Source organism: Poecilia reticulata, chromosome 7, assembly GCF_904066995.2.
Source record: "Poecilia reticulata chromosome 7, P_reticulata-male-v2, whole genome shotgun sequence".
In the NCBI taxonomy this organism is placed as follows: Eukaryota; Metazoa; Chordata; class Actinopteri; order Cyprinodontiformes; family Poeciliidae; genus Poecilia; species Poecilia reticulata.
In genome coordinates, this window is record NC_088836.1 from 32024158 (window position 1) to 32040998 (window position 16841).

The 16841-nt window shown below is 50.7% G+C and overlaps 1 protein-coding gene across 1 annotated transcript; it reads right to left on the bottom strand.

The window, feature by feature from the left end:
* Window positions 1-14751, bottom strand: gripap1 (GRIP1 associated protein 1; the record flags this gene model as incomplete). Its single annotated transcript, XM_081608523.1, has 20 exons — window positions 14541-14751; window positions 8106-8172; window positions 7942-8003; window positions 7439-7465; window positions 7258-7365; window positions 7035-7191; window positions 6655-6827; window positions 6539-6578; window positions 4346-4410; window positions 4124-4171; window positions 4018-4049; window positions 2954-3001; window positions 2549-2648; window positions 2378-2455; window positions 1712-1804; window positions 1521-1613; window positions 1188-1283; window positions 407-517; window positions 205-306; window positions 1-135 (listed from the first exon to the last, which is right to left on the bottom strand). Coding segments are annotated over exons 1-20 (1683 nt in total), but the record flags the coding sequence as incomplete, so codon positions are not given.
* Between the last annotated feature and the right edge of the window lie 2090 nt (window positions 14752-16841).

Here is a 16841-nt window from a genome sequence, read left to right on the forward strand (position 1 = left end):
CCGGTTCCGGGCCGGACCCACCTCGGCCTCCTTCAGCCGCCTCTCGAACCAGCCCCTGGTTCCCTCCATGGCCTGGAGCTGCTGCTGCAGATCCTCCAGCTGCTGCTGCAGGCCCTGCAGCTCTCTGGTCCGGCCCTGAAACACAGACCGGATGTCAGACCTCCGGCCCGGATGGGTCCGCTGCTCCAGAACCAGAACCAGAACCTTCTCCTCCTTGAGCTGCTGCCGGATCTCCTCCTCGGAGCGGTTCTTCTCCTCGTGGAGAACCCGCAGCTCCTTCTCATAGCGAGCTCTCACGCCGAGGACCTGAGGGGCGAGACGCACCAATCAGCTTCAGGCGGCCCAGTCAAAGTAATGCTTGGACCTCAGGGGTCAGTAGAGGCCAGAAACCTGCAGCTGCTCTCACCTCCTTCTCATGCTGCAGCCTGAGGTCAGACAGCGCCTCCTTGTGGTCAGACTTCACCTGGTTCAGCTGAGACGCCATGTCGTCCAGCATGGCCTTCCGCTTCTCCGCCGTCTGGAGGGATCAATGCTGATCAATACTGATCAATACTGATCAATGCTGATCAATGCTGATCAATACTGATCAATGCAGTGGATCAATACTGATCAATGCTGATCAATGCTGATCAATACTGATCAATGCTGATCAATACTGATCAATACTGATCAATACTGATCAATACTGATCAATACTGATCAATGCTGATCAATACTGATCACTGCTGATCAATGCTGATCAATACTGATCAATGCTGATCAATACTGATCAATACTGATCAATACTGATCAATACTGATCAATGCTGATCAATACTGATCACTGCTGATCAATGCAGTGGATCAATACTGATCAATGCTGATCAATACTGATCAATACTGATCAATGCTGATCAATACTGATCAATACTGATCAATGCTGATCAATACTGATCAATGCAGTGGATCAATACTGATCAATACTGATCAATGCTGATCAATACTGATCAATGCTGATCAATACTGATCAATACTGATCAATGCTGATCAATACTGATCAATGCAGTGGATCAATACTGATCAATACTGATCAATGCTGATCAATACTGATCAATGCTGATCAATACTGATCAATACTGATCAATGCTGATCAATACTGATCAATGCTGATCAATACACACCTGCAGGTGTGTCTGCTTGTGCTCCTACCTTCCTGGTCTCCTCCAGCTCCCCCAGCAGCTGCTCCTTCTCCTGCGTTTCCTCGTTCAGCTGCTCCAGCAGCTTCCTGTTGGCAAAGCTGGACTCCTGCGGGGAAACAGGCGGGTCGGGTCAGCGGCGCCGGGGTCGGGTCAGCGGCGCCGGGGTCGGGTCAGCGGCGCCGGGGTCGGGTCAGCGGCGCCGGGTCAGCGGCGCCGGGGTCGGTCAGCGGCGCCGGGTCAGCGGCGCCGGGGTCGGTCAGCGGCGCCGGGTCAGCGGCGCCGGGGTCGGTCAGCGGCGCCGGGGTCGGGTCAGCGGCGCCGGTCAGAACCCGCCAGGCGTTACCTGCAGCTGGGAGCTGAGGTCGTCCCTCTGGGCCGCCAGCGCCTCCTGCTGCTCCCTCAGCAGGTTCAGCTCCTGCGTCTTGGCGGTCTGGATCTGGACACAGGTCAGTGGCGGTCAGAACCCCGAAGGCTCTGCAGGAACCGGGCCGCTGGACGGAGGGCGTCCAGCGGCCCGGTGGGCGGCGCCGTTACCTGTTCCAGAGCGGCCAGGTTGGTCCTCAGGGCATCGCTCTCCTGCAGGACGGCGTCCACCTGCTCCTGACTGAGCGCGCTCCGATCGGCCGCCTGCAGCACCGCAGGCAGGGGGCGGCAGAGAGGGCAGCCAAGGAAAGGAGAAGAAGAGTGAGTGCAGAGAGAAAGGGTGCAGAGCGGAACCAGAACCAGAACCAGAACCAGAACCCGGTTCAGTTCCTCCACGAAAGCAGAGAAATTATTCACTAGAGGCAGAAAGGCAGCCAACTAGGCAGTTCCCTGGGGGGCAGTAGTTACCCCCCGAGGCAGTAGTTGCCCCCCGGGGCAGTAGTTACCCCCCGGGGCAGTAGTTACCCCCCGAGGCAGTAGTTACCCCCCGGGGCAGTAGTTACCTCCCGGGGCAGTAGTTACCCCCCGGGGCAGTAGTTACCTCCCGGGGCAGTAGTTGCCCCCCGGGGGCAGTAGTTACCCCCCGGGGGCAGTAGTTGCAACCCGGGGGCAGTAGTTGCCCCCCGGGGCAGTAGTTACCTCCCGGGGCAGTAGTTGCCCCCCGGGGGCAGTAGTTACCCCCCGGGGGCAGTAGTTGCCCCCCGGGGGCAGTAGTTGCCCCCCGGGGGCAGTAGTTGCCCCCCGGGGGCAGTAGTTGCCCCCCGGGGCAGTAGTTACCTGGTCCTTCAGGGCCTGCAGAGCTGCCTGGTGCTGCGTCTCTTTGCTCTCCAGCTGCTCCTTCAGCTCCACTGCCACCTGAACAAACATGGAGGCCGTTTGTTGCTAACACCTTGTTGCTAACGGATGGGTTGGTGACGTCACTGATGATGTCACAGTCTGCGCTCTCACCTGATTGGCTGCCGTCAGGTCTGACTGCAGCTTCTGCAGCCGCAGGTTGGCCGCCTTCACTTCTTCTTCCCTCCTCTGGTTGATCTCGTCAATCTTCGTCCTGAACACAGACACAGCGGGTCGGACCGGTTCTGTTTATCCGGATTGGACCGGGCCCGTTTCTGTAAACTGGGCCCAGTTTATCTGTGACCCGTTTTCAGAGAATACTGTGTTCTGATTGGACGCTTCCTTCTAAAGCAGAGAATAAAAACAATGAATGCTCATTAATATTAAATAAATTAATTAATGTGCAGATTTAACCCTCAGCTTTCACAATAATTCATGATGTCATCACAGAAAGTCAACAGGAAGTGATGTCACCGATCCAGAGCTTATTCTCCCATCAGGCACCGCTCCGGTTCTGACCTGCTGTCGTTGTACAGAGCCTCCTTCTCCGTCTGCAGGCGCTGGAAGCTGCAAGGCAACGCAACAGTTACAGCAACTTTAGCCATCACAGAGCAACTTCAGGAAGAGAAGCTCAGTTCAGCTTGGCTGCCCCCTGCTGGGGAGGAGGCCTTAAAGCTTTTCTGCTGTGAGACACGGATGATGATGCAGACCCCAGACTGGCCTCCAGGGGCCCTGTTCCCATCCCTGGGCCCCTATCGCCCCCCTGTTCCCATCCCTGGGCCCCTATCGCCCCCCCTGTTCCCATCCCTGGGCCCCTATCGCCCCCCTGTTCCCATCCCTGGGCCCCTATCGCCCCCCCTGTTCCCATCCCTGGGCCCCTATCGCCCCCCCTGTTCCCATCCCTGGGCCCCTATCGCCCCCCTGTTCCCATCCCTGGGCCCCTATCGCCCCCCTGTTCCCATCCCTGGGCCCCCATCGCCCCCCCTGTCCCCATCCCTGGGCCCCTATCGCCCCCCTGTTCCCATCCCTGGGCCCCTATCGCCCCCCTGTTCCCATCCCTGGGCCCCTATCGCCCCCCTGTTCCCATCCCTGGGCCCCTATCGCCCCCCACTGTTCCCTCTATCGCCCCCCACTGTTCCCTCCATCGCCCCACCCTGGGCCCCTATCGCCCCCCCTGTTCCCTCCATCGCCCCACCCTGGGCCCCTATCGCCCCCCACTGTTCCCTCTATCGCCCCCCACTGTTCCCTCCATCGCCCCACCCTGGGCCCCTATCGCCCCCACTGTTCCCTCCATCGCCCCACCCTGGGCCCCTATCGCCCCCCCCTGTTCCCTCCATCGCCCCCCACTGTTCCCTCTATCGCCCCCCTGTTCCCCCTGGGCCCCTATCACCCCGCCTGTTCCCTCCATCGCCCCCCCCCTGTGCCCCACTGTTCCCTTCATCGCCCCACCCTGGGCCCCTATCGCCCCGCCTATTTCCTCCATCGCCCCCCCCTGTGCCCCACTGTTCCCTCCATCGCCCCACCCTGGGCCCCTATCACCCCCCTGTGCCCCCCTGGGCCCCTATCGCCCCCCAGCTCCTCACCTCTCCTGCTTCTTCTTGATTTTGTCCGTCAGCTGAAACAGAAACAGCAGTCATTACGCATCGTGACCTCCTGACCTCCAGGTGACTCGCTGTAGCCAGGACTCACCTTGATGATGTCATCCTGCAGCCTGGAGACGTCGGCCAACCGGGATGCCTTGGGGGGCGGGGGAGGGGAGGGGAGGGGTTACTCTGATGCAGCTCTCAGTGTGTGTCAGTGTGTGTGTGTGTCAGTGTGTGTGTGTATCAGTGTGTGTGTGTGTCAGTGTGTGTGTGTGTCAGTGTGTGTGTGTGTGTGTGTGTGTGTGTGTGTGTGTGTGTGTGTGTGTACCTCCAGGACCAGCAGCTGCTCCCTCAGCAGCCTCTTCTCCTCCATCTCCATCTGCAGCTGCAGCTCTGGAACAAACAGTTAGAACTGAGCAGCTGCCAGCAGGGGGCGCTGCTGGATTATAAGCCTGGCAGGTCGCTACGCTATACAAGCCCCACGGCCATGCTATGCTAAGTGTTGCTTGTTTTTGTTTTTAGGAAAATAATAATTTTAAAAAAAATGTAAAGCTGCATTGCAAGCGCCTCTGTTGATGTCTCAAGTTTACCTGAGCACAGATCACCTCCTCCTTTCACTCAAACCTGTATGGACATTTACATCAACCCCTGTGAGGAATTATGATTCTTTGGAGAACTCTAGGTAGGGGTCTCACCCCGCCGTGTTAGCTCTGTTTGTGTAGCTCTGTGTGAACCACAGGAATGAGGAGCGTTGAGAAGGATTTATCTGTGTGCAGCGTTTCCATCCCAACACGCTGCCCAGCGTGTGGCGCTGTCTTCCCTGTACAGTTTGTCTGAGGTCCCGGTTGGCGGCTAACGAACCATAACATCATGTAGGTTCAGCCTGGTTTTCGTGTTCTCCTCATAGTCATGCATCACGCTGGTTTTATGCTATTTTATTATTATTTTTCCAGTTACACTATCCATCAAACCATATCAGATACTTTATCCACTTAGTCAAAGTTAATGCGCGAGAAACTCGTCCCATAAACTGCAGCAACCAGAACAGTTTCTGTTTAACTCATCCTGCAGGGCCGGTCCAAGGCTGATGGGGCCTGGGGCAGAATCTGACTGAGGGGCCCCATCAGCAGCTCTAACAGCTTCTGTGTTGGATTTAATCTGGGAGACGAGGAGGATTTTAACTGGCCAACATAAAACCATCAGTTATAATCCAGTTTACTAATTTGTATTTGTGAACAAATGGCTCAAACTCAAAAATTAATCTCACAACATCAGATTGTTGCTATGGTAACAAAACAGTCTAACTGTGAATATTGTCTTCAACTTTTATAAAGTAAACTTGCCAGCTCCTTAAAATCTTACATTTAAATGTTAATTTAAAATATTTAAATTTCTGCTGAAAGCATTAAATCAAATTTAACACCATTGATCATCTCCATAGATAAATGTTACATTTATGTGTTAAAATATCAGCATTTATGGCCCCTGAGGGCCACGGGGGGCCCATGGGGGCCCCTGGAGCCCTGGGGGCCCATGGGGGCCACAGGGGGCCCCTGGAGCCCTGGGGGCCCATGGGGGCCCTTGAAGCCCTGGGGGCCATGGGGGGCCCATGGGGGACCCTGAAGCCCTGGGGGCCACGGGGGGCCCATGAAGCCCTGGGGGCCATGGGGGGCCCATGAAGCCCTGGGGGCCATGGGGGGCCCATGGGGGACCCTGAAGCCCTGGGGGCCACGGGGGGCCCATGGGGGCTCCTGAAGCCCTGGGGGCCACGGGGGGCCCATGAAGCCCTGGGGGCCATGGGGGGCCCATGGGGGACCCTGAAGCCCTGGGGGCCACGGGGGGCCCATGGGGGCTCCTGAAGCCCTGGGGGCCACGGGGGGCCCATGAAGCCATGGGGGCCCATGAAGCCATGGGGGCCACAGGGGGCCCATGAAGCCATGGGAGCCCATGGGGGCCCCATGGAGCCGCTGAGTTAATCTGGATTAAACAGAAGCGAAAATAATGGATATTCACTTTGATTGGATTTTTTTATTTGTTGTTTTTAAGATTCTATTGTTGTGGGTCTAAATATCGTTTCACTGGAGACGTTTTCCATAACACGGACCGACCCGACCCGACCCGACCCGACCCGACTCGCTGCTCAGACTGGACCTGGAGCGGTTCTGGAGTCCATTCATCAGTTGCTGACTGCTGAATGGACCAGTCGGTTCTGTTTATTGAGTCATCCGTTTCCATGGAAACGTCTGGGGCCTCAGCATCATGAGCAGCGAGTTGGGACCATCAGAACCAACCAGAACTGGGCTTTGCTCAGGACCAGAACTAAGCCCGGTTCTGGTGGATCTACATGGAACCGGCTTACATGACAAAATAAATGAAAATATTTAAATTGAGACGGTTTAACAACAAACGATTCAGGAAATATTGATCATCACGTCGCTATCAGACGTGAATATTGATGAGATATTATTAAATATTGATTTGAGCTAAAAAATAACTAATGTAGCAAGTCAGAGGGACTCACCGTGACGCTGCTGCTCTGACTGCTGCAGGCCGCTCTCAGTCTGAGGAACACAACCGAGTCAGAACCGGGTCGGACTGAACAGAACTCTGTGGTCCGGCTTTGCTGCAGGTACTCACCAGTTCCTCCCTCTGATTGGTTCCTTCTGGCCCCGCCCCCGCCCCGCCCCCTGCCACATCAGAGACTCCGTTGGTGCCAGCTGGCCCATCCGTCTCCGTGGCAACGCTCTGGTCGCCGTGGGCAACAGGCGGCCTCTGCGGCTCCCCATCGAAATCGAAACGCTCCTGGAGAGCTGCAGGAGAAGAGGAGCGCCGGAAACATCCGTCAGAAACGGACCGGACCTCCAGAACCCATCCGTCAGAAACGGACCGGACCTCCAGAACCCATCCGTCAGAAACGGACCGGACCTCCAGAACCCATCCGTCAGAAACGGACCGGACCTCCAGAACCCATCCGTCAGAAACGGACCGGACCTCCAGAACCCTCCCACCAGACTCACCCCGCAGCTTCTTGTGCAGCGCGGCGTTCTCGGCCTGCAGCCGCAGCAGCTTCCCGTCCGCCGGGCCGCGGGCGGAGTCAGCAGGGGGCCCAGAGGCTCCGCCCCCTTCCTGCAGGCGCCGGTTCTCTGTCTCCAGCTGCTCGATCTGCGTGCAGAGCTGAGGGACACGGGTCAGGCTGGGGTCATCTCAGGTCGCCCAGAGGTCGCCCAGAGGTCGCCCTACCTTGGACAGCTCGGCCATCAGCGTGGTGTTCTGCAGCCGGAAGTCGTCCTCCTGGCTGTGCAGCTTCCCCTGCAGCATCTCGTTCTCACTCAGCAGAGCATCCACCTCCTGCAGAAACACACCTGGGGTCAGGGTGGGGTCACGCCGCCTGGTAACCATAGCAACCAGGAGGGGAACTCACCTGAGCCTTTTTACTCTTGTTTAAAGCCTGAAGAAAAAAAGAAACGATCAGTAGAATCAGTAGAGGCAGAAGGAGACCAGCCAGCAGCAACCAACCAGCAACCAATCAGCAACCAACCAATCAGCAACCAGCAACCAACCAACCAGCAACCAACCAATCAGCAACCAGCCAGCAACCAACCAATCAGCAACCAACCAATCAGCAACCAGCCAGCCAGCAACCAACCAATCAGCAACCAACCAATCAGCAACCAGCCAGCAACCAACCAATCAGCAACCAACCAATCAGCAACCAGCCAGCAACCAACCAATCAGCAACCAGCAACCAACCAACCAGCAACCAACCAATCAGCAACCAGCAACCAATCAGCAACCAATCAGCAACCAACCAATCAGCAACCAACCAATCAGCAACCAACCAGCAACCAATCAGCAACCAACCAATCAGCAACCAGCCAGCAACCAACCAATCAGCAACCAGCCAGCAACCAACCAGACAATCACCTTTTGAGCTTTGACTAGGTCTCTCTCCAGAACGCCGAGCTTCAGGCGGACGGCATTCAGCTCTGAAACAGAACCAGAAGTTAACATGGTTCTAAGCTCCTGGTACCAGGCACGGTGGAGGAGGAGTGACCCTGAGGGCTGGTATGGCAGCCTTGGTGTTTTACCTGCAGAGTTCTTCCTTAGGTCATCAGACAGCTGGTAGTTCTGAGTCCGCAGCTCCAGCAGCTGAGCCTGAAAACACACAGAGGGGTTAGCTAACAGGAACCAGCGCCCCCTGCTGGTCGGTCTGAAGCTCTGGAATAACTGGAGACTTTAACATGGACCCAGTGAAACACGGCAGCCCGCAGCATCACTGTTCACCAGCCGGCGTCAGGTTCAACCGACCCCGAGTTAGTTAACCTGGCAACACATCATCAGTAGAGGAGTCTGTTACCATGGCGATAACCTCTGCTCTTCCTGGAACCAAAGATGAAATCAGTCTGTATAGAAACGTTTCAGTAGATTCTCATTGAAGGTGGAGCTGCACTGAAGGCTCTGCAAAGGATCAACGTCCTGAATCAGTTTGAACCAGCAACTGATCCCACGGTTTGTTTGCTCTGATCAGTAAATGTTAACCTACAGAGCAGGAACTGGTCTACCTGCACAGGTGAGCCCTGAGTCACATGACCCACGTTTATCTGGGGTCATGGGGTCAATATCTCAACTGATCACTGTCCTGGATGAGTAATCAGAATGTTTCATGACGTCTGAGACCGAGACAGTCATCTTCACCGTTAGCTTCTGCTAGTTTTCATATGTAGCGTTAGCGTCTGCTAGTTTTTCATATGTAGCATTAGCTTCTGCTAGTTTTTCATATGTAGCGTTAGCTTCTTCTAGTTTTCATATTTAGCGTTAGCTTCTGCTAGTTTTTCATATTTAGCATTAGCTTCTGCTAGTTTTCATTTGTAGTCTTAGCTTCTGCTAGTTTTTCATATGTAGCGTTAGCTTCTGCTAGTTTTTCATATGTAGCGTTAGCTTCTGCTAGTTTTCATATTTAGCGTTAGCTTTTGCTAGTTTTTCATATGTAGCGTTAGCTTCTGCTAGTTTTCATATTTAGCGTTAGCTTTTGCTAGTTTTTCATATGTAGCATTAGCTTCTGCTAGATTTTCATATGTAGCGTTAGCTTCTGCTAGTTTTCATATTTAGCGTTAGCTTCTGCTAGTTTTTCATATTTAGCATTAGCTTCTGCTAGTTTTTCATATTTAGCATTAGCTTCTGCTAGTTTTTCATATGTAGCATTAGCTTCTGCTAGTTTTCATATGTAGTGTTAGCTTCTGCTAGTTTTTCATATGTAGCGTTAGCTTCTGCTAGATTTTCATATGTAGCGTTAGCTTCTGCTAGTTTATCATATGTAGCGTTAGCTTCTGCTAGTTTTTCATATGTAGCGTTAGCTTCTGCTAGTTTTCATATTTAGCGTTAGCTTCTGCTAGTTTTTCATATGTAGCGTTAGCTTCTGCTAGTTTTCATATTTAGCGTTAGCCTCTGCTAGTTTTTCATATGTAGCGTTAGCTTCTGCGAGTTTTTCATATGTAGCATTAGCTTCTGCTAGTTTTTCATATGTAGCGTTAGCTTCTGCTAGTTTTTCATATGTAGCGTTAGCTTCTGCTAGTTTTCATATTTAGCGTTAGCTTCTGCTAGTTTTTCATATGTAGCGTTAGCTTCTGCTAGTTTTCATATTTAGCGTTAGCTTCTGCTAGTTTTCATATGTAGCGTTAGCTTCTGCTAGTTTTTCATATGTAGCGTTAGCTTCTGCTAGTTTTCATATTTAGCGTTAGCTTCTGCTAGTTTTTCATATGTAGCGTTAGCTTCTGCTAGTTTTCATATTTAGCGTTAGCCTCTGCTAGTTTTTCATATGTAGCGTTAGCTTCTGCGAGTTTTTCATATGTAGCGTCCTCTGATTGGCTGAGAGCAGCAGGTCCTCTGATTGGCTGAAAACGTTCAGAACTTTATTAATAAACAACAAAATGAACAAAACGTTTTCAAATTAATGATCCAACAACAATAATAATCTCAGTGATTATTGTTTCTACAAGTTGTTGTGCAATTCTGTGCGTTTCGGTTCCATTATTAAAATAACCAGCAGGAGTTTAAAGTTAACCAACCACCGCTGAGTTCATGAGGTTATTAATGATGCTGAATAAATATAGAGCCTGAAAACCTGATATCGTAACGGACTGAATGATTTAAACATAATCTCTGGTCGGCTTGTGGAGCGCAGCAGGTTGCCATAGCAACGGCTGTGCTTAATAACAGAGAGAGTAAAAAGGTGTGATTGGTTTAGAGCTGATCACCTGTTCAGGTTGTTTCACCTTTGACCTTTAGAGCCGCTGTAGTTTCTGAATATTCAATAAATTACAAACTTGGACTAATTACCTGGTTCTTTATGACTCTACGTCATTTACAACAAACATCAAACACAGTAAATGTTTCATTAAGTATTTAACAAACAAATGGCTTCTACCGTGATAATTATGTGAAATTAAATTAATTGTAATATAAAATATAGTTTGGTGCTTTGAGCTCAGAGTCTGAGAGGCTTTTACTTTATCAAACTAATATTTTTTTGCCTCTTATTTAGTGGAAATATTGATGTTGATGAGATTTTCTCCAGAATAATAACCTTGTTCAACCTGTATAGCTCCACTGATGAAAATGAGGCTCTAACATTCACAAATGAAATAAAATCCAGTCCAACATCTGGTTTGAGGTGATTCCTCTGGAACCTGTTGGAGGAAAAACATCCCAACTTCAGAAGATGAGCTTTAACCTAACAGAGCTCTGTGGTTCCTCCTGTCAGTGTGAGAGTCAGGGTGAGGAGGCGCCATGTTAGGAAGAGAAGCTGCAGGATCTTCAGAACCAACAGGTCATGATGCTGGGCTACTGATTATCCCTCTGTCTGGACACAGGACCAGTAGAACCAGTTTAAAAGATGAAATGAATGGTTATATGCCAGACATGGAAAACTGGGATGACTCCATGCCATGACAGAAAACTTGCTAAGCCCGGTGGTCGGGGCGTCGAGGCGGTCCACCATGTTTTTGTATTAAAAGATGTCAAGTTGACAGTAAATGTAAAAGTATTGCTGTGTAATTATATGTTACGGGAAAACATCTCCAGTGAAATGCCATCTAAACCCACAACTAGCTTAAAAACAACCAATTTCCACTTCTGTTTAATCCAAATCAAGTCAGCAGGTCCATCGGCCCTCAGGGGCCCCATAAACGCTAATATTTAAAACAGACCAGATACACAAATGTAACGTTTGTTTATTGAGATGATCAATGCTGATAAATTGATTCAATTGTTCAGGCACACATAAATTAAAAGATTTAAATGGTTAACATTTAGATGCAAGATTTTAAGGAGCTGGCAAGTTTACTTTGTAAAACTTCAAAGAACAATATTCATAGTTACATTGCTTTGTTACCATAGCAACAACCTGATGCTGTGAGTTTAATCTTTGAGTTTACAAATACAATTTAGTAAACTGCGATTATAACTTATTGCTTTTTAGGCTGGACAGTTAAACTCCTCGCTTCTCCCCAACAAGAAGCTGTTAGAGCTGCTGATGTTTTAGCAACAAAAGGGGCCCATAAGTCACATTCTGCTCCAGGCCTCATCCAGCCTTCAATGAATGCTTAGAGAAAGTTACCCCCCTCTGACCTGGCGTCCTGCCCCCCCCTTGCCATAGCACTTGTGTTGTACCTCGTCCATCTCAAGGTGTGGCAGCAGATGTTGGATCACTGAGCTACTAGTTGTTTGGCAGTTAGTGTTGACTGGGGATGTCGAGCTAACCAGTCCTCCCAGTCTTTGCATGTAGCCTCTCTGACTAGGGTTACCAACAGATCCATGTTTTCACCTCTCGCCCATTTCCGTCTTGTTCCAGAACGATATATATATATATATATATATATATATATATATATATATATATATATATATATATATTAGTTTTCTTTTTCAAGAAAGAAAACTGCCTGCAGAATTTAGAGATTTTAGTTCAAATTCTGTAGGCTGTGACTGACAGCAACTCATTCATTTAATTGCCAATTTTAGTGCTGAAGTTAATTTTCCATGACTTCCATCTGGAATTTTCTAAAAGATTATCAATAAATGTAACTTCTATGAGCCCAATTATGTATGATTTGACACAAAAAGTATTAATCTGTGACTAACATTGCAGATGTAATGCAGAAATAAATGTTCCTTGAACTACAGCAGACATCTTTAATCTTCCAGTTTGGCCTTTTAACACCAAGTCCCTGGGAACATGTCAGGTTAGATTCCTGTATCTGCATGTTGTAGATTTTGCTGAAATATGAAATGATGTGCTGCACTAACTGTTAAAGACTTTAACTATCCCAGAGGTTCAGACCTGAAAACATTCTTCACCAGGACCTCTGGAGAGCTTCTGCAGGTCTTTCAAACGGCATTTATTTTAATCCAGAAACTAAAATGTTTGCCAAGAAACCTACAATCCCCCATCTGAGCTCATTAATATTCCATCTTCTTCTGCTGCCTCCATGTTGGACCAGCTGTCTCCATTTCTCCCTACAATCCTCCTGTCTCTAGATCTGTCTGCCTGTCTGTCTGCCTGCCTGCCTGTCTGCCTGCCTGTCTGCCTGCCTGCCTGTCCGCCTGTCTGTCTGTCTGTCCGTCTGTCCGTCTGTCTGCCTGCCCGTCTGTCTGTCCGTCTGTCTGCCTGCCCGTCTGTCTGTCTGCCAGTCTGTCTGTCTGCCTGCCTGTCTGTCTGTCTGTCTGCCTGTCCGTCTGTCTGTCTGTCTGTCTGCCTGCCTGTCCGTCTGTCTGTCTGTCTGCCTGCCTGCCCGTTTGTCTGTCTGTCTGCCTGCCTGCCCGTCTGTCTGTCTGTCTGTCTGTCTGTCTGTCTGCCTGCCTGTCTGCCTGTCTGTCTGCCTGTCTGCCTGCCTGCCTGTCTGTCTGTCTGTCTGTCTGCCTGCCTGCCTGCCTGCCTGCCTGCCTGCCTGCCTGTCTGCCTGCCTGCCTGCCTGCCTGCCTGCCTGCCTGCCTCCCTGCCTGCCTGCCGCTGCCTGCCTGCCTGCCTGCCTGCCTGCCTGCCTGCCTGCCTGCCTGCCTGCCTGCCTGCCTGCCTGCCTGCCTGCCTGCCTGCTGCCTGCCTGCCTGCCTGCCTGCCTGCCTGCCTGACTGCCTGCCTGCCTGCCTGCCTGCCTGCCTGCCTGCCTGCCTGCCTGCCTGCCTGCCTGCCTGCCTGCCTGCCTGCCTGCCTGCCTGCTCGCCTGCCTGACTGCCTGCCAGCCTGCCTGCCTGCCTGCCTGCCTGCTGCCTGCCTGCCTGCCTGCCTGCCTGCCTGCCTGCCTGCCTGCCTGCCTGCCTGCCTGCCTGCTGCCTGCCTGCCTGCCTGCCTGCCTGCCTGCCTGCCTGCCTGCCTGCTGCCTGCCTGCCTGCCTGCCTGCCTGCCTGCCTGCCTGCCTGCCTGCCTGCCTGCTGCCTGCCTGCCTGCCTGCCTGCCTGCCTGCTGCCTGCCTGCCTGCCTGCCTGCCCCTGCCTGCCTGCCTCCTGCCTGCCTGCCTGCCTGCCTGCCTGCCTGCCCCTGCCTGCCTGCCTGCCTGCCTGCCTGCCTGCCTGCCTGCCTGCCTGCCTGCCTGCCTGCCTGTCTGCCTGCCTGCCTGCCTGCCTGCCTGCCTGCCTGCCTGCCTGCCTGCCTGCCTGCCTGTCTGTCTGTCTGTCTGTCTGTCTGTCTGTCTGCCTGCCTGCCTGCCTGTCTGCCTGCCTGCCTGCCTGTCTGTCTGCCTGTCTGCCTGGCTGCCTGCCTGTCTGCCTGCCTGCCTGCCTGTCTGTCTGTCTGTCTGTCTGTCTGCCTGCCTGCCTGTCTGTCTGCCAGTCTGTCTGTCTGCCTGCCTGCCTGCCTGCCTGTCTGCCTGCCTGTCTGCCTGCCTGCCTGTCTGTCTGCCTTCCACTGACTTTTCTCTTCCAGAAACGTCCAACATGTGAGGGCTGATGAAGAAAGTGAACCTTATTCCTAATTGCGTCTGAACCCGGATGTCCTGGTCGGGTCATCCACCATCACCTGACTGATGACTCACTTTTTCCTGGAACTAAATACTCTGATGACTGTTTGTCTTTAAACACCATCATCATCTCCTCGGTCCAGTTCATGCCGACACCAGCGGCCCTTGGCTCCACCTGTGGCCGAGACAGCTGGACCTGAACACGGCCAGCTGCATCCCTCAGACCCGGTGACTGTCAGCTGACAGACATAACGGTTAGCAGCACAGAGGCTAGCTAGCTGACAGCTAATAGAAAGGGTTCATAATTCTGAGAGGTGTCCCGGCTAAGTCTGAGCCCTCCGGCCATCACAGCCCCAGATAAAAGCATTTCACCCTCCAACCTCGCATCCTCAGCCCCACAGACCCGACCAGCTAGCTCCGTTACCCGCTCCAGATGAGCGGCTAAAGGTTAGCACGGAGCGCTAACGTCCTCCGGCAGCGACTCTCCGCCTGGCCGCCGCTCCCTTCAGGTGTGCCTGCTACCTGACAGTCACCCTGCTGACCAACGAGGAGCCTCCAGCCGCTCCTTCTCACCTGCATCCGGTGGAACTCCTCCTCGGACAGAGCCTGCGACGCCGCCATGTTCCCGGAGAGCTGCTAGCTAGCAGGCTAGCAGCGGCGAAGATGGGCAGAGAGGACAGAGGTCTCACTCTGACACTGGGACGCAGCTCAGAGCCCAGGTTTCTGAGCTCATTCCAACTGCCAGGCTCCCGTCGACTCGTCTCCTGAAGGGGTTTCTTCTTCTTCTTCTTCTTCTTCTTCTTCTTCTTCTTTCACCTGATTATTATGTAACAGTTTATTGGTAAATTATTGTAAATAAACGTTTTATTAAAAAAAAAATCCTCTTCTTCTTGTCGGTTTTATGGCGGTTGGCAACAAACTGTTAGTAGCATTACCGCCACTTACTGGTATGGAGTGTGGTTCGTGATGGTTTAAATACTTATCCTAATCTTGCGGTTCTCAACGTGGGTGGTACCGCCCCCTAGGGGGCGTTCAGAGGACGGCAGGGGGCGCTGGCGGACATTTTTACAAAGGGGGGGCGCTGGGATGCCTTTGGGGGGCGTTTGGTCGAAGGTAAACTTTACACCTTAAATGAACAACAATACCAGTTTAGACTTTGAGCCACTTGGTAAAACTGTATTGTGTAACATTAAACCATGCTTGGCTGCAGCTGTATCGATGGCAGCTCTTCTTCTATTCAGTGTTTGTAGCTTCTGTTAGCTTCTGTTAGCTTCTTGGCGCAGCTCCGTTCTCCTGCTACTGGTAGCTAAAATCACGACACCCTGACTTTGTATCCCTCTGAAAAATGAACCCATTTAAATAAAGAAATCCCTCCATGGGTGATACCTCGATAGAGAGCGTTCATTTTATAGCGTTAACACTGTAAGTGGTCCGGTATGAAACGGGGTGATAGAACAACACAGCACTTTTACATTTCAATAATCAGAATGCAGAAATTGTTTCAGTGGTTTTAAAAGGTTTATGTCAGTCTGCCTTTTCCCCATCGATACGCTTCCCCACCGCCCTGCACCTTAAGGGGTTAAAACAAGACGCTCACATTGCGCAAAACTCTGAAACAGGAGAAACGGGACATGAAACGGAGCGACGAACTAGATGTGAATTATGGCATAAAAACAGAGAATCCGACGCTGAACAGTGAAAAATCAACACATGATGTGAAACATGACGATTAGGCGGCGCAGCAGGTGATGAATGAAGATTACTGATGGTCAATAAACGATAAAATAAATGTAGCAACAGGAAAGAAACTAAAGTGAACATAGCAATAAACCAAGAGAGGATAAAACTAATCAAAGGAAACTAAATGGAAATGAATGAAGAACAAAATGCAAGAATAAACTAAGAAACTAAAGTAAATACAGAGGAATAAACTGGTATGGCAAGACCTTTAGAGCAATAATTAATACAGAGACTGTATGGCAAGAATAAACAGACACTGTTTCCAGATAAAAGGTAAAATAATATTGTTTTAGTGCCATGGGTTTGTTGAGACCACATCTAGTACTGAGAATAAATATATCTTACAGACCATAACAGTAAAGAACTGATCACTTATTTATGTTTTAATTAGATTTGATATATTTATTTCTTCAATATTATTTTTCATGTCAGTGTTAATGTCATGAGGCTGATGACTCCATGACACTTTGACTCATTAGGATTTGAATAAGAACCAGATTTGTTCTTTGTAATTTCTGTCCAGTAAAACTATGAATCTATAATCAATAGTCAGGTCTATATAAAGATATAATCCATGTTTCTGTCTCATATGGCATTAAAAGGAACTTTAGTTTTTCCACTGAAAGCTCTGGTTTGAACAATAAATGCCACATGAAGTTTTATGGATGATGCTCTGATGTCCCATTCTCCTGAAGGCAGCACAGAGCTGCACCACCAGAAACCCTGAAGAGAAGAAGAGCTTTGATTAATGTAGTTACAGTTCTATCCATGTTTTAATGCTGCAGCTCAGTCGGTTGCTAATAGATCAGAGTTTAAACACCCATTTAACGCCCATTTCAATAATAACCTCTTGTAATTTTTTAACAATAATATCAAAGTTAAGGGTTTTTTAGATTTTATTCATCGATAGCTTGAATAAAAACATCGTATCTATTTATATAACTGCCAAACATCCAATCTCTTGATTAAATGTGTAATTATCAAGGTCAATTGTTCTAATTATATCTTCAAAGGTTGATGGTGAACATTTCCTGCTCACCTATAAAATCCTCTAACTGCCGACCAATCAGCATTGAGCAGTGTTAGCCCCGCCCACTAACAACGAGAAATTCAGTTTGCTACAAACAACATATT